Source organism: Coregonus lavaretus, assembly GCF_964263955.1.
Source record: "Coregonus lavaretus genome assembly, chromosome: 8".
In the NCBI taxonomy this organism is placed as follows: domain Eukaryota; kingdom Metazoa; phylum Chordata; class Actinopteri; order Salmoniformes; family Salmonidae; genus Coregonus; species Coregonus lavaretus.
This window is the reverse complement of record NC_139995.1, coordinates 7,155,098-7,170,787: the sequence shown is the minus strand read 5'-3', so window position 1 is coordinate 7,170,787 and position 15,690 is coordinate 7,155,098. Positions and strand designations below refer to the sequence as shown.

At 41.8% G+C, this 15,690-nt stretch overlaps 1 protein-coding gene across 1 annotated transcript in view; it reads left to right on the top strand.

Moving 5' to 3' along the window:
• Positions 1–15,690, top strand: part of LOC311134282 (mitogen-activated protein kinase 14A-like) — a 61,753-nt gene that overhangs the window by 23,654 nt on the left and 22,409 nt on the right. The window contains exons 2-3 of the mRNA XM_084167916.1: positions 6,281–6,410; positions 9,902–9,960. Coding sequence (XP_084024042.1) covers positions 6,281–6,410; positions 9,902–9,960 — 189 coding nt within the window. The remainder of the gene's footprint in view (positions 1–6,280; positions 6,411–9,901; positions 9,961–15,690) is intronic.

Sequence of the window (15,690 nt, the reverse complement as noted above, 5' to 3'; positions counted from 1 at the left end):
AGCTATTTCAGGTCTTTCCAGAGATGTTCGATCAAGTTCAATTCCGGGTTCTGGCTGAGCCACTCAAGGACATTCAGAGACTTCTCCCGAAGCCACTCCTGCGTTGTCTTGGCTGTGTGCTTAGTGTCGTCCTGTTGGAAGGTGAACCTTCACCCCAGTCTCAGGTCCTAAGCGCTCTGGAGCAGGTTTTCATCAAGGATTCGCTCTGTACTTTGCTCCGTTCATCTTTGCTCGGTCCTGACTTGTCTCCCAGTCCCTAAATCATCCCCACACCATAATGTTGCCACCACCGTGCTTCACCGTAGGGATGGTGCCAGGTTTCCTCCAGAAGTGACGCATGGCATTCAGACCAGAGAATCTTGTTTCTCATGGTCTGAGAGTCTTGAGGTGCCTTTTGGCAAACTCCAAACGGGCTGTCATGTGCCTTTTACTGAGGAGTGGCTTCCGTCTGGCCACTCTACAATGAAGGCCTGATTAGTGGAGTGCTGCAGAAATGGTTGTCCTTCTGGAAGGTTCTCCCATCCCCACAGAGGAACTCTAGAGCTCTGTCAGTGACCATCGTGTTCTTGGTCACCTCCCTGACCAAGGCCCTTCTCCCCGGATTGATCAGTTTAGCCAGGTGGCCAGCTCTAGGAAGAGTCTTGGTGGTTCCAAACTAATTCCATTGAAGAATAATGGAGGCCACTGTGTTCTTGGACCTTCAATGCTGCAGAAATGTTTTTGTACCCTTCCCCAGATCTGTGCCTTAACACAATCCTGTCTCGGAGCTCTATGGACAAATCCTTCGACCTCATGGCTTGGTTTCTGCTCTGACATGCACTGTCAACTGTGGGACCTTATATAGACAGGTGTGTGCCTTTCCAAATCATGTCCAATCAATTGAATTTACCACAGGTGGACTCCAATCAAGTTGTAGAAACATCTCAAGGATAATGAATGAAAACAGGATGCACCTGAGATCAATTTCCAGTCTCCTAGCAAAGGGTCTGTATACTTATGTAAATAAGTATTTTGTATTTTTTATAAATGTACAAAAATGTCTAAAAACCTGTTTTCGCTTTGTCATTTTGGGGTATTGTGTGTAGATTGCTGAGGATTTTATTTAATCCATTTTAGAAATAAGGCTGTAACGTAACAAAATGTGGAAAAAGTCAAGGGGTCTGAATACTTTCCGAAGGCAATGAAGTTACCCTTTTAATGCAGCGTTTTCCAAACTCTGTCCTCGGGACCCCAAGGTGTGCACGTTTTAGGTTTTTGCCCTAACACTACACAGCTGACTCAAATGATCAAAGCTAGATGATTAGTTTATTATTTGAATCAGCTTTGTAGTGCCAGGGCAAAAACCAAAATGTGCACCCCTTGGGGTCCAGAGGACCGAGTTTGGGAAACAATGCTTTAATGCAAGTGCGCACCAGCAAGAGATCGTTCTTTGGTTAGCGATGTTTCTGTAGCGCGCATGTGATTGTTTGCAAAACAAATGGCCACTGGATTGATGCAAATAATCATGATATCATTCTGCCAGGTACTTTGTATTTAACATTTTAATTGAGAACGTTTTTGGGAGAACAGGTAGCTAAATTATTACACACATTGTGACATTGATTTAATAACTTTGAATTGTGAGAAAATAAAAACAAAGCTTCTAGACCGGAATCCTGGCCCCTTGGCTACAACTACTGCCCTACTTACAATTTCCTGGAAAAAACGTTTCACAGAAGTCTGACCATGCCAGCTCCAGTCTCCCTGGCAACCTAGTAGGAAGATCCATTGTTGTTCCCAAGATCAGTTGGAGTGGGGGTTTGGGAGGGGGGATGGGGGAAAGAGGGTGCGTGGGTGGTAGAAAGGGGAGGGGGATATTTTGAAGCAATTAAATACTTTGTTTTTCAAATCCCAAGTAAGCGGTTGAAAGTGAATCATCAGATGCAATAGTGGTTGTTTCTGGCTGCTGTGGTCTGGTTGCATCTTAACAATCTTTCTGGTCTGAATGGTGCAAATTGACCTGCTGATGTTTCTGATGCATTTCCAAGTCGCAGTTAAAAGGAATGTAATTCTGTTGCTTTATTTTCTGTTGAGTTAATGCTACTAGTGTAGACGCTGGCTTACAGTGTGAATTTCCCCTGAGCTGCTGAAGGTGTGTGTGTGTGTGAGAGAAAGCGAGCGCGTGTGACGGAGTGCGTGTGTGTGTGTGTGTGTGAGAGTGCGTGTGTGTGTGTGAGAGCATGTGTTATTGAATGTATGGGTACATTCTCCTGGAATGTGTCGGAACTGTACTGTGGTAATAATGAAAACACACACACTGAGAGGGAGCCTCAGCTTAATCAGATGGCTTTATCGCATACTGTAGCAGGAATGTCAGCGCTCATAGGCTAAATCAGTGGTATTCAAAACAATGTTTTTTTGGGGGGGGGTTCAGAAATTTATGATTACAGATTATTGTATGGGAGAATATACAGACGTTTTTTTGAGAATTTGAAAAATACAATTTTATTGAATAGATGTATTTATTGGTTTCTTTTCATTTAGAAAATGTCATGAATAGAAGGTTGTTTTGTTGATGTAAAAATCGAAATGTACCCATTTTTAAGGTTGTCATTAGATTTGGGGTGGGTAGGGGTCATGAGAAATTCTTGCAAAAAAATGGGGTCACCTGAAATTATTTTGGAAAAATGGGGTCCCCTCTGGAAAAGTTTGAGTACAACTGGGCTAAATAATGGGGATAACACAGTGAGGGAAAAAAGTATTTGATCCCCTGCTGATTTTGTACGTTTGCCCACTGACAAAGAAATGATCAGTCTAATTTTAATGGTAGGTTTATTTGAACAGTGAGAGACAGAATAAAATAAAATAAAATCCAGAAAAACACATGTCAAAAATGTTATGAATTGATTTGCATTTTAATGAGGGAAATAAGTATTTGACCCCCTCTCAATCAGAAAGATTTCTGGCTCCCAGGTGTCTTTTATACAGGTAAGGAGCTGAGATTAGGAGCACACTCTTAAAGGGAGTGCTCCTAATCTCAGTTTGTTACCTGTATAAAATACACCTGTCCACAGAAGCAATCAATCAATCAGATTCCAAACTCTCCACCATGGCCAAGACCAAAGACCTCTCCAAGGATGTCAGGGACAAGATTGTAGACCTACACAAGGCTGGAATGGGCTACAAGACCATCGCCAAGCAGCTTGGTAAGAAGGTGACAACAGTTGGTACGATTATTCGCAAATGGAAGAAACACAAAATAACTGTCAATCTCCCTCGGCCTGGGGCTCCATGCAAGATCTCACCTCGTGGAGTTGCAATGATCATGAGAACGGTGAGGAATCAGCCCAGAACTACACGGGAGGATCTTGTCAATGATCTCAAGGCAGCTGGGACCATAGTCACTAAGAAAACAATTGGTAACACACTATGTCGTGATGGACTGAAATCCTGCAGCACCCGCAAGGTTCCCCTGCTCAAGAAAGCACATATACAAGCCCGTCTGAAGTTTGCCAATGAACATCTGAATGATTCAGAGGAGAACTGGGTGAAAGTGTTGTGCTCAGATGAGACCAAAGCCGAGCTCTTTGGCATCAAATCAACTCGCCGTGTTTGGAGGAGGAGGAATTCTGCCTATGACCCCAAGAACACCATCCCCACCGTCAAACATGGAGGTGGAAACATTATGCTTTGGGGGTGTTTTTCTGCTAAGGGGACAGGACAACTTCACCGCATCAAAGGGACAATGGACGGGGCCATGTATCGTCAAATATTGGGTGAGAACCTCCTTCCCTCAGCCAGAGCATTGAAAATGGGTCGTGGATGGGTATTCCAGCATGACAGTGACCAAAAACACACGGCCAAGGCAACAAATGAGTGGCTCAAGAAGAAGCACATTAAGGTCCTGGAGTGGCCTAGCCAGTCTCCAGACCTTAATCCCATAGAAGATCTGTGGAGGGAGCTGAAGGTTCGAGTTGCCAAACGTTAGCCTCGAAACCTTAATGACTTGGAGAAGATCTGCAAAGAGGAGTGGAACAAAATCCCTCCTGAGATGTGTGCAAACCTGGTGGCCAACTACAAGAAACGTCTGACCTCTGTGATTGCCAAAAAGGGTTTTGCCACCAAGTACTAAGTCATGTTTTGCAGAGGGGTCAAATACTTATTTCCCTCATTAAATTGCAAATCAATTTATAACATTTTTGACATGTGTTTTTCTGAGTTTTTATTCTGTCTCTCACTGTTCAAATAAACCTACCATTAAAATTATATACTGATCATGTCTTTGTCAGTGGGCAAACGTACAAAATCAGCAGGGGATCAAATACTTTTTTCCTCACTGTATACACTGGAGTTGCTTACCAAGATGACAGTGAATGTTCCTGAGTGGCCTAGTTACAATTTGGACTTAAATCTGCTTGAATATCTATTGAGAGACTTGAAAATGTCTGTCTAGCAATGATCAACAACCAACTTGACAGAGTTTGACAAATGTTTTGAAGAATAATAGGCAAATATTGTAAAATTCAGGTGTGCAAAGCTCTTAGACTTACCCAGAAAGATGCACAGCTCTAATCACTGCCAAAGGGGATTCAAGCATGTATTGACTCAGTGGTGTGAATATTTATGTAAATCAGATATTTTAGTATTTTATTTTCCATTCATAAAAAAAATATAAAAATGTTCTTCCAGTTTGACATTCAAGTATTTGGTGTAGATCGTTGACAAAAAAAATGACAATTTACATCCATTTTAATCCCACTTTGTAACACAACAAAATGTGGAAAAGTAAAGGGGTGTGAATACTTTGAAGGCACTCGTGAGCAAAACGTTTCCCATAAGAAAAAAAAATTATGTAATTCTATCAAATGTGTCTGACGTCGTCTACTGTTTTGAGAGGATCAAGTCTGTCTATCAGCGTAGCTGATGTCCCCTTATAGCGCGAGCGCACCGTGCCTGCTCCACTTACTCATTGCAGCCTGTCCTGGGAGTTTGTGCAGCATCATGTGAGCTCCCCATTCACAGAAGTGAATAAACTTGTCTAATGTAACACGGCATGTAGAAATGTTGCAACTGTTAATTGCTGTTCGCAAAACAATGTCCATTGCTGGCTAGAACACTTTAGAATGCAAGAAAATACTGGTAGTTTCCAGCTTTGTAGGCTAACTTTCCTTGCTAGCTTACAGCTGTAGCTAACATCAGTTCACGACCCTAGTACTTTGTTTGTGATAATATACAAACCATAATGCAAAATATGCTTATTTCAAAGCTGAGTGTCACCAAAAACCATAGTCATTGCCAAAACTTTATTTATTCACTTCGTCTCCCTCGCATCAGTCACGTCTCTCCTGTCTTTCGGTCCGTGTGTTTGAATGACATCATTAGCTCTGAGACAGCATGCACATTTATAAAAGAGATTGCTTCTTCTATGCAAATGTTGTTGCATAGAAGAAGCAATAAAATAAGTCTCAAATGGAAAGGAAACAGATTATTTTTCATCTGTAGCCCCATGAAATCATCCAAAACAAGCTCAATACACCTCAATGCATGCACATTCACCTCTATTGTGAATAGACCTAGGCTACATCTTGATTTACCCAGTTTATCAATAGAGATTTACCATTCAAATAAATGATAACCATTGTTTTTATGTAGATTGGTTAGAACAAAGTCAAATTGATTGTATAATTGATTCATGAATGCATACAAGAGTGTCTCTGAAAAATTGACATCAAACATTTTAAAGTGTAATGATATATTGAACTCAAAGGCTCTGTCTGGATCAAGTGTCATTCTGACTGTGATTTTGGCTAATACGCCTTCTTTTTTGCTGTGGTAACGTTTTGGTATTGAGTATCGTGATACTAAGACTGGTATCGGTATCGAAGTCAAATGATACGCTGCATCATTCATGGGGGATGACATGTTTACTGTTGCCTTGTTTCAGATTTGCCCTAACTGTGCTGTGTTACATAGAGCAGGAAGGGAGGGCTACTGCATTAATACGGAGTACTACAGAAAGCCCGAGGCTGCAACAATAATGATGTTTAATAAAACACTATTATGTGTACAATGCATCTCCTGGTCCCAAGGACCACTTCACACAATATTACATAATAATTATTATTTCAATTTCTGGTTGAAAGTAGCATACATGCGAAATAAGAGGAATGTAGTGTTGAATTATTGATGTAACGTCAATAATGTCATGTTATATCAGTAATGTTATGAATGTTGTAATTACCAAGGCGTAAGGCATCTCTTTGTGTGTGTGTGTGTGTGTGTGTGCTCTTCGACACTGCAGCTCGTCGTATGACGTTAAGTCGGGGCTGAAGATCGCAGTGAAGAAGCTGTCGAGACCGTTCCAGTCCATCATCCATGCTAAGAGGACCTACAGAGAACTACGACTCCTCAAACACATGAAACACGAGAACGTGAGTTAACCCCTCCACACACACCTCCTGGAGAATGTGAGTTAACCTTTCCTTGACCATTTACTGATCTATCAGTCCAACCTTTCAAAGGTTACCGGATTTTTCACAAATCCCAGTTTGAGCCTAGAGGATTCCCTCCCTGCTTATTCATGTTCCAAGAATCCTCCAACCGGGATTTCTGAAAAATCTGTTGTGTGTGCACGCGCCCATGCATATGTGTGTTACCGCCATCAGCCTCCACTCTGGGGCAAGCTGACCTGACCTCAGAGTGAGAGATACTGAAGCTTACTGTGGTACTGTATATGTGTGTTATGAAAGGCTATTGATTGCTATCTCTTAAGCTAAAGAGCAGATGGAGTAGACATGTCTGTTTGTGTGTGTGCGCATGAGTGTGTGTGTGTGAAGGGGGTCAAGTGGAAGAAGTATGTGTTGTCATGTCTCTCCCTGGGTGAGGATCAAAGGCCTCATATCAGCTTGGCAAATGGCCGACAACAACCCAACCCTCTTACCTACAGGGGGGACTGTGCCGGTCTTGACACCTTAATACTGCCATAAATTAGAGATAGGAGAATCTGTCTCTGGCCCTCTAGTATGGTGAAAGGAACATTGGGACAATATATTTCAACATCCAAACGTTGGGAATGATGAGAAATTGAATATGGAAAATTAATGTCTATTTTGTGATGTCATTAAAACATTTATAAAGGCGTTATAATGAAAACATTGTGACTTTGAGAGCTTTTACACTGTGTATATCAGGTTTACATCCTTTTCGTTGTGTAGAAAATATCAAGGAGGAAGACAATGTTTTCATGAAGATAGGAATGTGATTTTAGCTTTTGAACAAAATCATAGTGATAATAATACTTTTGCCTCGTAACTAGCCACGCCCGAGGGAGCTCAGAGAGCGTGTCAGTATGACCGAAACGCCCCTCTTTACCAGAGAGCATAAAAGACTGAGATAAGAATGATCAGATCAGACTAGACGGACCTCAAGCTGCAGCTTTTGTCCATATTGGTCCCGACCCTGAAAATCAACACGAGGTGAAGACGACAAAGTTGCCTCCACTAACGATCAATGTTACGGCTGAGTAGCTGTTCTAAGTACTGTATCTAAGAAGGTGAATTTAAGTCGGACCATCCTGTTACTCTCTTCAAACCATCGTCTGCTACGCTGCTCTCATCACATGATCAGCCGTACCACTTCCAGAACGAGTGAAAGTAAACAGATGACTAAGAAGAAGGACATTGTGACCTCTTGTGGACAAGCTGAGCCTTACATCTATAAGGCCATCCGAAAAGAGAAGGCCATTCGACCCTTCCCACAAAGTCCTGGGTCCAACAGAGACGACGAAGACAAACACGTAAATACATGCATTACTTCTTACGAAACGGGCGGCAGTTCTGGGCAAAGTATTAGGATTACTATGAGAATAGGTCCATGTGTATCCAAGTGTTTTTCTCTCTCTCTCTTTAACGTGCCATCTTTTGTAACAAGTGTCATTTCATTGTATTACGTTTGTAATCCCTACCTATACTGTGTATGTGTTTGTATCTTGTGTTATCATTTTAATTAGTTAGTAAATAAATAATTAAATCAATTTGTGTGGTATGGAATGATCAGTAAGACCCGGGTTCGTGCAGACTTAGTCTACGACTTTCAGAATGAGACTGATATGAGGCAAATTATTAATAAATGACTGTTAAATGACGAGATATCTTTAGAGTTAATTCGGAAAACGGTAACTCATTAAACAACTTTTCTCGTGGTGCCCCAAATTCCTAATGAGTTAATTGTTACATGATTAATTTAATCTAGTAACAATTAAACATAGTAGGTAATTATTCGATAAATAATAGTCATCACAATAATGAAAGGCACGTCACGACAGATTATTAAAACATCAGTCCTGCTCACTGATTTCACTCTCACTGTGGTATGGTGCTGTAAACGCAAGACTTAACATTTGCAACCACTGGTTACAACAGATAGTATGCCTGTTATGATTGTGGTGTGAAGGGAAGTTAACTCTGCATAAAGCAATGGTGTAAACAACACTGCAGCGAATCTCTTCCTTCAGGGGTGTGAGGTTTCACTGAATGATTCAGTGGTGGTGAAGCTGAACACATTAGGTCAACTGCTGTGTGTCGTGGTCAAGTTGAAGATGATAGGGGTTTAACCCAGAGTCTAACTTAAGAGTTTTACCATGCTGCTGCACCGACAGCAAATGCCACTAAACTGTGGTTGTGTGTGGCAGATGGCAATAAAATCATCTGAATCTGACAGTGCTGACTGTGGTGATTGTGCAGAAGGTCTTTTCAAAATAAAAAAAATTGTCTCTCTGTGACTTTAGGTAACGCTCAACTGCAGGCAACAGTAGAATACAGTAGGATACACCTGCCACAGAGAGTGTGGGTTTGAGTTGTTAAAACTTCTCTTTGAGTTTAGGTAACAGTTAGCTCTTAGCAGCAGGGAAGGGAACAGTAGAGTAGATAACAGTGTGATCCACCTGACACAGCTCTTGAGTCTTGACCCTCTTATTCTCTGTTATTCTCTGAGCTAATTTCCCCGCTGTTGCCTGGTTATACTGCAGGTTATGTTTTTTGGAAAGCCTGAGTCAGCCAATCACTTTGTTTTGGCTGGATTCCACCAATCGCAGAGGGCTCTGCCCTGCATGGGCGGTGTGGAGTCGAGTTGTTATGACACCCACCCACCTCAGTCAGTTTCTCTAGAGGGGGGCACACTGGGTCTGGCACCGACGTCTGCCTCCTCCCTCTGTCCTCTCTCCTCTCCTCAACTCCTCTCTAGCCACCCACACATTGCCTGCATGCTAGCTCTTCTCTCTCTCTCGCTCGCTTTCTTTCTTTCTCGCTCGCTTTCTCTATCTATGCCTCTCTCCCTCTCGTTCTCTCTCCCTCTGCCTCTCTCTTTCTGTTTTATTGCATTCTGCATGATTTCCTGTTCAGAGTTCAGTCATCACTTTCTCCTGTGTTAACAGCAACACACACACACACACACACTATGAGTGAATTAGCCTGTGTCACAGATCCCTGACTGTCACTGCGTACTGTCTGTCCTGTGTTGAGAGCAGAACAGTGGTTTAGGCTCTGTTCCAAAGCTTTAGAACGACCTGCCATGACTGCATCCAAAAATCCATAATCTTTGTTTGATGAAATGTGATGTTGTTGGTTGTCAAAGCGACCTTTATCTGATGGTTATTAAACACAGTGAAAGACCATGTCAAGGACAACGGGCGGTAGCACAGTCTCACACTAAGAAGTCTCTACTTTTCTTTGCACAAAGACAAATGCAGAAACCATTCCCCTCTGTTTGTGCACTCTGCATATTGCCTCATTCACCCTGAGGGATTTTAGCAGTTGGAAGAAGACCACATGTTGTGTTTGTAAATGTTTTGTCTGTAGTATGAGTCATTTGCAATGTGAGTTGTGTTTAGAATGTTGTCTAACCTTTGACTTCTTCTTTCTGTCAGGTGATTGGTCTGTTGGATGTGTTCACGCCCGCCACCAGCCTAGAGGAGTTCAACGACGTGTGAGTAACATCTTTCTTGTTCTCTCTCTCGCTCGCTCGCACTCCATTTCTACCCCCCCCCCCCCCTCTCTCTGGCAATTCAAATAGCTGTTGAATAGGAGTTCAATTTGCCTAGCAGAACACATACATGCACAGGTATATGTTATAGGGATGGGGGAAAAAATTTATACAGTAGGCTTGGGCTGTATCCAGATTTTCAATTGTCGTACCGTCCTTCTCTCATACCAGGATTTGCGGTATTACCAGCATAGCACACAAGGGGGCACTAAAAACACAATAAAAGCCATTGGGCCTCTATTACCGGAATGCTAACAAAATTGGAACAAACTAATAGCGAAATCACATAGACGCTGTTAGCGAAATCACATAGACGCTGTTAGCTAAATGTTAACGAGCGAAAACTAACAAACTAATTGCAAAGACGGGCAAATCCAGCTCATAAAGTTATACAAGTGTAGCTACAAGCGAAAGTGAACCAGATAAATTGTGCAAATGAACAAAGTTGTGATGCATGCTTTTCTGAAGGAAGAGCAGCATGCGTACACGGAGCAGATGGGAGAAGAACTGAGGAGGGGAAAAAACGCTAGTAGGAAGCACAGGGAAAAAATGGCAGCTGTACAGATAACTCATCCAGAGCTCTGTCTTCTGGCAGGAAGCCATTATAAGATATCTGATGGCAAACATTTAGTAGTGAATTGCATACAAGTGTAACTTCATCTCCTCATGTGCACCACACAATAGTGACGCACCGATAGATATAGAACGCTATGGATTCACCAGCTCACTTTCTCCCGTTGTGCTATTTACAAACAAACACAGTGACTGGCTCAACTGTTTTGGTGATCTACAGTAACCTTAATAATTTAAAAGAATGTGACCGGGGAAATGAAGAACGCAATCTGATTTATCTCCTAAGGTATTGCACAAGGTGACTGCAGGTAATAACTTAAAAAGTAGCTACAAATATAAACTTTTGACGGTATTGAAAAAATCCTGTGGCTTTTTCCAAATACCCCGGTATACGGTATTTAGAGTATTGTAGAGTATACGGTATACGGTATTTAGAGCCTACAGTAGAGTATTGCGATTATTATTTTTACAGATTTTATATCGATACTGTGGGCTCCATTTTAACAAACCTATCGCAATGGTAAATCTAAGCGCTGGCGGTAGCGTCATAGGTTCCGGGGTGTGTCAAATATTTTTGCTATTTTCACAACCGGAATTATGGGCACAGTAGCTGGGTTTTGATGAATTAACAAGTTGTAGGTGTGTCAAGGCTTGACCCCTTCACTGGCCAATCAGAATGTGCTCCATGGATAAATATGTGGTTGCTTCAAGTTGAGTATTTACAGTCTTATGTATTGCGTTGTCATCAACTCCAATTCGAATGTTAGTCCATTATAGTCTAATTTGTTAAATAGCCTACAGAAACAAAATAACAAAATGTATGTAGGCCTATCCCATCTTTGCTAAGTCCACATTGTAAGAAGCCTAAATGCATGACTTTTATATGGAAATATATTATATATCGCACTCATATATAGGCTAGGCCTACTGTACAGTGCATTTGGAAAGTATTCAGACCCCTTGACTTTTTACACAATGTTACAGCCTTATTCTAAAATTAATTAAATTGTTTTTTCCCCTCATCAATCTACACACAATACCCCATAATGACAAAGCAAAAACCATTAAAAAAGAAAATCTTAGCAAAGTTATTAAAAATAAAAAGCTGAAATATCATATTTACATAAGTATTCAGACCCTTTACTCAATATTTTGTTGAAGCACCTTTGGCAGCGATTACAGCCTCGAGTCTTCTTGGGTTTGACGCTACAACCTTGGCACACCTGTATTTGGGGAGTTTCTCCCATTCTTCTCTGCAGATCCTCTCAAGCTCTGTCAGGTTGGATGGGGAGCGTCGCTGCACAGACATTTTCAGGTCTCTCCAGAGATGTTTGATCGGGTTCAAGTCCGGGCTCTGGCTGGGCCACTCAAGGACATTCAGAGACTTGTCCTGAAGCCACTCCTGGGTTGTCTTGGCTATGTGCTTAGGGTTGTTGTCCTGTTGGAAGGTGAACCTTCGCCCCAGTCTGAGGTCCTGAGCGCTCTGGAGCAGGTTTTCATCAAGGATCGCTCTGTACTTTGGTCCATTCATCTTTGCCTTGATCCTGACTAGTCTCCCAGTCCCTGCCGCTGAAAAACATATCCACAGCATGATGCTGCCACCACCATGCTTCACCGTAGGGATGGTGCCAGGTTTCCTCCAGACGTGATGCTTGGCATTCAGGCCAAAGAGTTCAATCTTGGTTTCATCAGACCAGAGAATCTTGTTTCTCAAGGTCTGAGAGTCTTTGGGTGCCTTTTGGCAAACGCAAAGCGGGGTGTCATGTGCCTTTTTAGAGTGGCTTCCCTCTGGCCACTCTACCATAAAGGTCTGATTGGTGGAGTGCTGCAGAGATGGTTTTCCTTCTGGAAGATTCTCCCATCTCCACAGAGGAACTCTGGAGCTCCTTCAGAGTGACCATCGGGTTCTTGGTCACCTCCCTGACCAAGGCCCTTCTCCCCTGATTGCTCAGTTTGGCCGGGCGGCCAGCTCTAGGAAGAGTCTTGGTGGTTCCAAACTTCTTCCATTTAAGAATGATGGAGGCCACTGTGTTCTTGGACCTTCAATGCTGCAGACATTTTTTTGGTGTCCTTCTCCAGATCTGTGCCTCGACACAATCCTGTCTCGGAGCTCTACGGACAATTCCTTCAACCTCATGGCTTGGTTTTTGCTCAGACATGCACTGTCAACTGTGGGACCTTATATAGACAGGTGTGTGCATTTCCAAATCATGTCCAATCAATTGAATTTACCACAGGTGGACTCCAATCAAGTTGTAGAAACATCTCAAGGATGATCAATGGGAACAGGATGTACCTGAGCTCAATTTCGAGTCTCATAGCAAAGGGTCTGAATACTTATGTAAATAAGGTATTACTGTTTTAGTTTCGATACATTTGCAAAAATGTCTAAAAAACAGTTTTTCTTTGTCGTTATGGTGTATTGTGTGTAGATTGAGGAGGAAGAATATTTATTTTATACATTTTAGAGTAACGTAACAAAATGTGGAAAAGTAAAAGGGTCTGAATACTTTCCGAATGCACTGTAAATTGCATTATGTCTGCCATGTCTGAGCTATCGACATGCCAAACGTTGTGAATAAGCAAGATAAAATTCCCTATTGATGATGCTTAAAAGGAGAGTGAATAATTCTAATCAATACGAAACAACAACTTATTTTAAATAGGCTATGTTTAAATACAGTTACAGGCACCATAATTGCTCCCGGTGGCAGGGACGGCTTGTTCAATAGGGCGATATGGGCGACGCACTGCCAAACGGGAAAAGGAAGGGATTTTTTTTCTAATCAATTATATATAAAAAAAAAATATATATATATATATATATTTTTTTTAAATAAATTTATAAAAAATTATATCACGGCAACAGCAGTTATCAGTGTTCACGTCTGATCTGACAGCCACTAAATGTCAAATCAGGCTAAAGTCGTGCTTCAAATGGCCCCGCCCGTTTTTTGGGCGATTTCAGTCAGGTTGAAAATCGCCCAGAAGTCTCTCATAGCCTGTCATGTAAAATCTATTTTTTTCACATTTCAAAGCTTTCAATACATTCTCTATGGGTGTCTGTGGGCTTGCACTTACGCGCTTTCGTCATACATAACGTAACCACGAATGAACGTAACTAAGAAAAGACCAGGTAGCAGCCTCAATCAATTCACTACTACTATCAAAATGGCTAGGCTTCAGTCCAACTCGATTGTGTCTTTGAAAGAAGTTCCTTTTTGTCGGCGAACAAATTAAGATAAATTGGCAACGAAACAATTAGGACCTCCCAGACCAAATTTAATAATTCAACAGGTTTCTACTAAAGGCGGAAAGTCCTACACCCGAGGATTTTCCAAAAATTGGTACGAACGAAAAAAGACATTGCCACTCAACTGGATGACGAGGGATACAGGCTAGCTGTCCGCCGCCACAACGATGAGGTTAGTGTTGATAATCACAAGTTTACTGGATGTGGATATGGTGTAATAAAGGCAGTTTATTCAGAGGTAAATATATCTGGAATCGCGTTCACGGACCCGTTCGTCAAACTCTTAGGGAGCAATAAATTAAGCCCCATTACTTACCATATCAGATAAGAGAAATTGCTGCAGCTACATATATTTTACATCCTGGCCCTACATAGTTCACTATTTGCATCACTTACCAAAATATTACATGTGGTCATATATGCTTGGAAAGTGGAGATGCCATAGAACGTCAAAAAAGTAAACATTGCTGGAGACACATTGTCGTTTTGGAGAAGACATCGCGTTTGCTAGCGAAGAGATTTGTTGTGGCAAATGAACTTGGGCTGGGAATTGCCAGGAACCTCACGATAAGATATATGCATCAGCATTGCGAGTCTCATGATTCTATACGTATTGCGATTCGATACTGTGATTTTATTGCGCACCATATGTCTGTTGCAGAGGGATCAGAAAGCCATGAGAACGAGTTTTGATCAGTCATGGAAATAAAAGTGCTGAAAACTAATTGGCTCCCAATGTGAAAAGATTGAGAACAAGCTATGAAGGAACAATAATGGTGTTTTGGTGCAGGTACAGCCAACTAGCGCTAAAATATTGCGATATTGTCAATACAGTATATCGTAAAGTATCACTATGTAACTCGATTTCTTTCACCCCAATCCCTCAAATTAACGGTAAATAACTGAATTGTTTGCCCCACATTTAGCTAAGATGATTAGCTAGCCAGCTAAAATGTTTTATTTAGTTAGCAGTCGCATCTACAATAGTTTACTGTCAATAACATGTCTCCAAAAATGACGTGGTGTCTCCAATTGTGTTGACATTTTACAATTGCAATGCGCATCCATGAGTATCCACTTTCTGTAGCTCAGCTGGTAGAGCATGGTGCTTGTAACGCCAAGGTAGTGGGTTCGATCCCCGGGACCACCCATACACAAAAATGTATGCACGCATGACTGTAAGTCGCTTTGGATAAAAGCGTCTGCTAAATGGCATATTATTATTATTATTATTATTATCTGAAGAGAGCCCCGAAACATTGTGTGCAGACATTTTATGCAATAAATGAAGTAGGTTCAATCTAGTAGTTCTGATCTTCTGATTGGTCCTGATGAGTTGGGCGAGGTCACCTCCAGGCTACTGTCACTGTTGCATTGGCTCTGAGTCGGGTTCTCTGTCTTCAAATGTTCAGCCTAAGAGAGGGGATTTTTGTGTGTGTGTGTGTGTGTGTTTAACAGTGATGATGTGTGTGTGTGTGTGTGTGTGTTTAACAGTGATGATGTGTGTGTGTTTGTGTGTGTGTGTGTCCTCAGAGCAAGAACTCGTGAGTTGGAAGAACTGAGAGGCCTATGGCGTGGGTGTTGTCCTTGGCCACCTGCTGACAAGGCTGACAAGATAGGACCCTTTTGTCCATTGTTATTGGATAGGAACAGAACTTATAACCAGCTCCTGACCTAAATAGATCTTAGCACAACATTTTACTCAACATATCATATTCCATATTCACTATAACAAATATATTTACTACGACATTAGCAAGAACCGCCACATCCTCAGCCGGCTAATCCAGTGTGTGAAGTTTTGCGGAGTGTTTGAGTTAGCTTTGCGAGGCAAAGATGAAACTGAG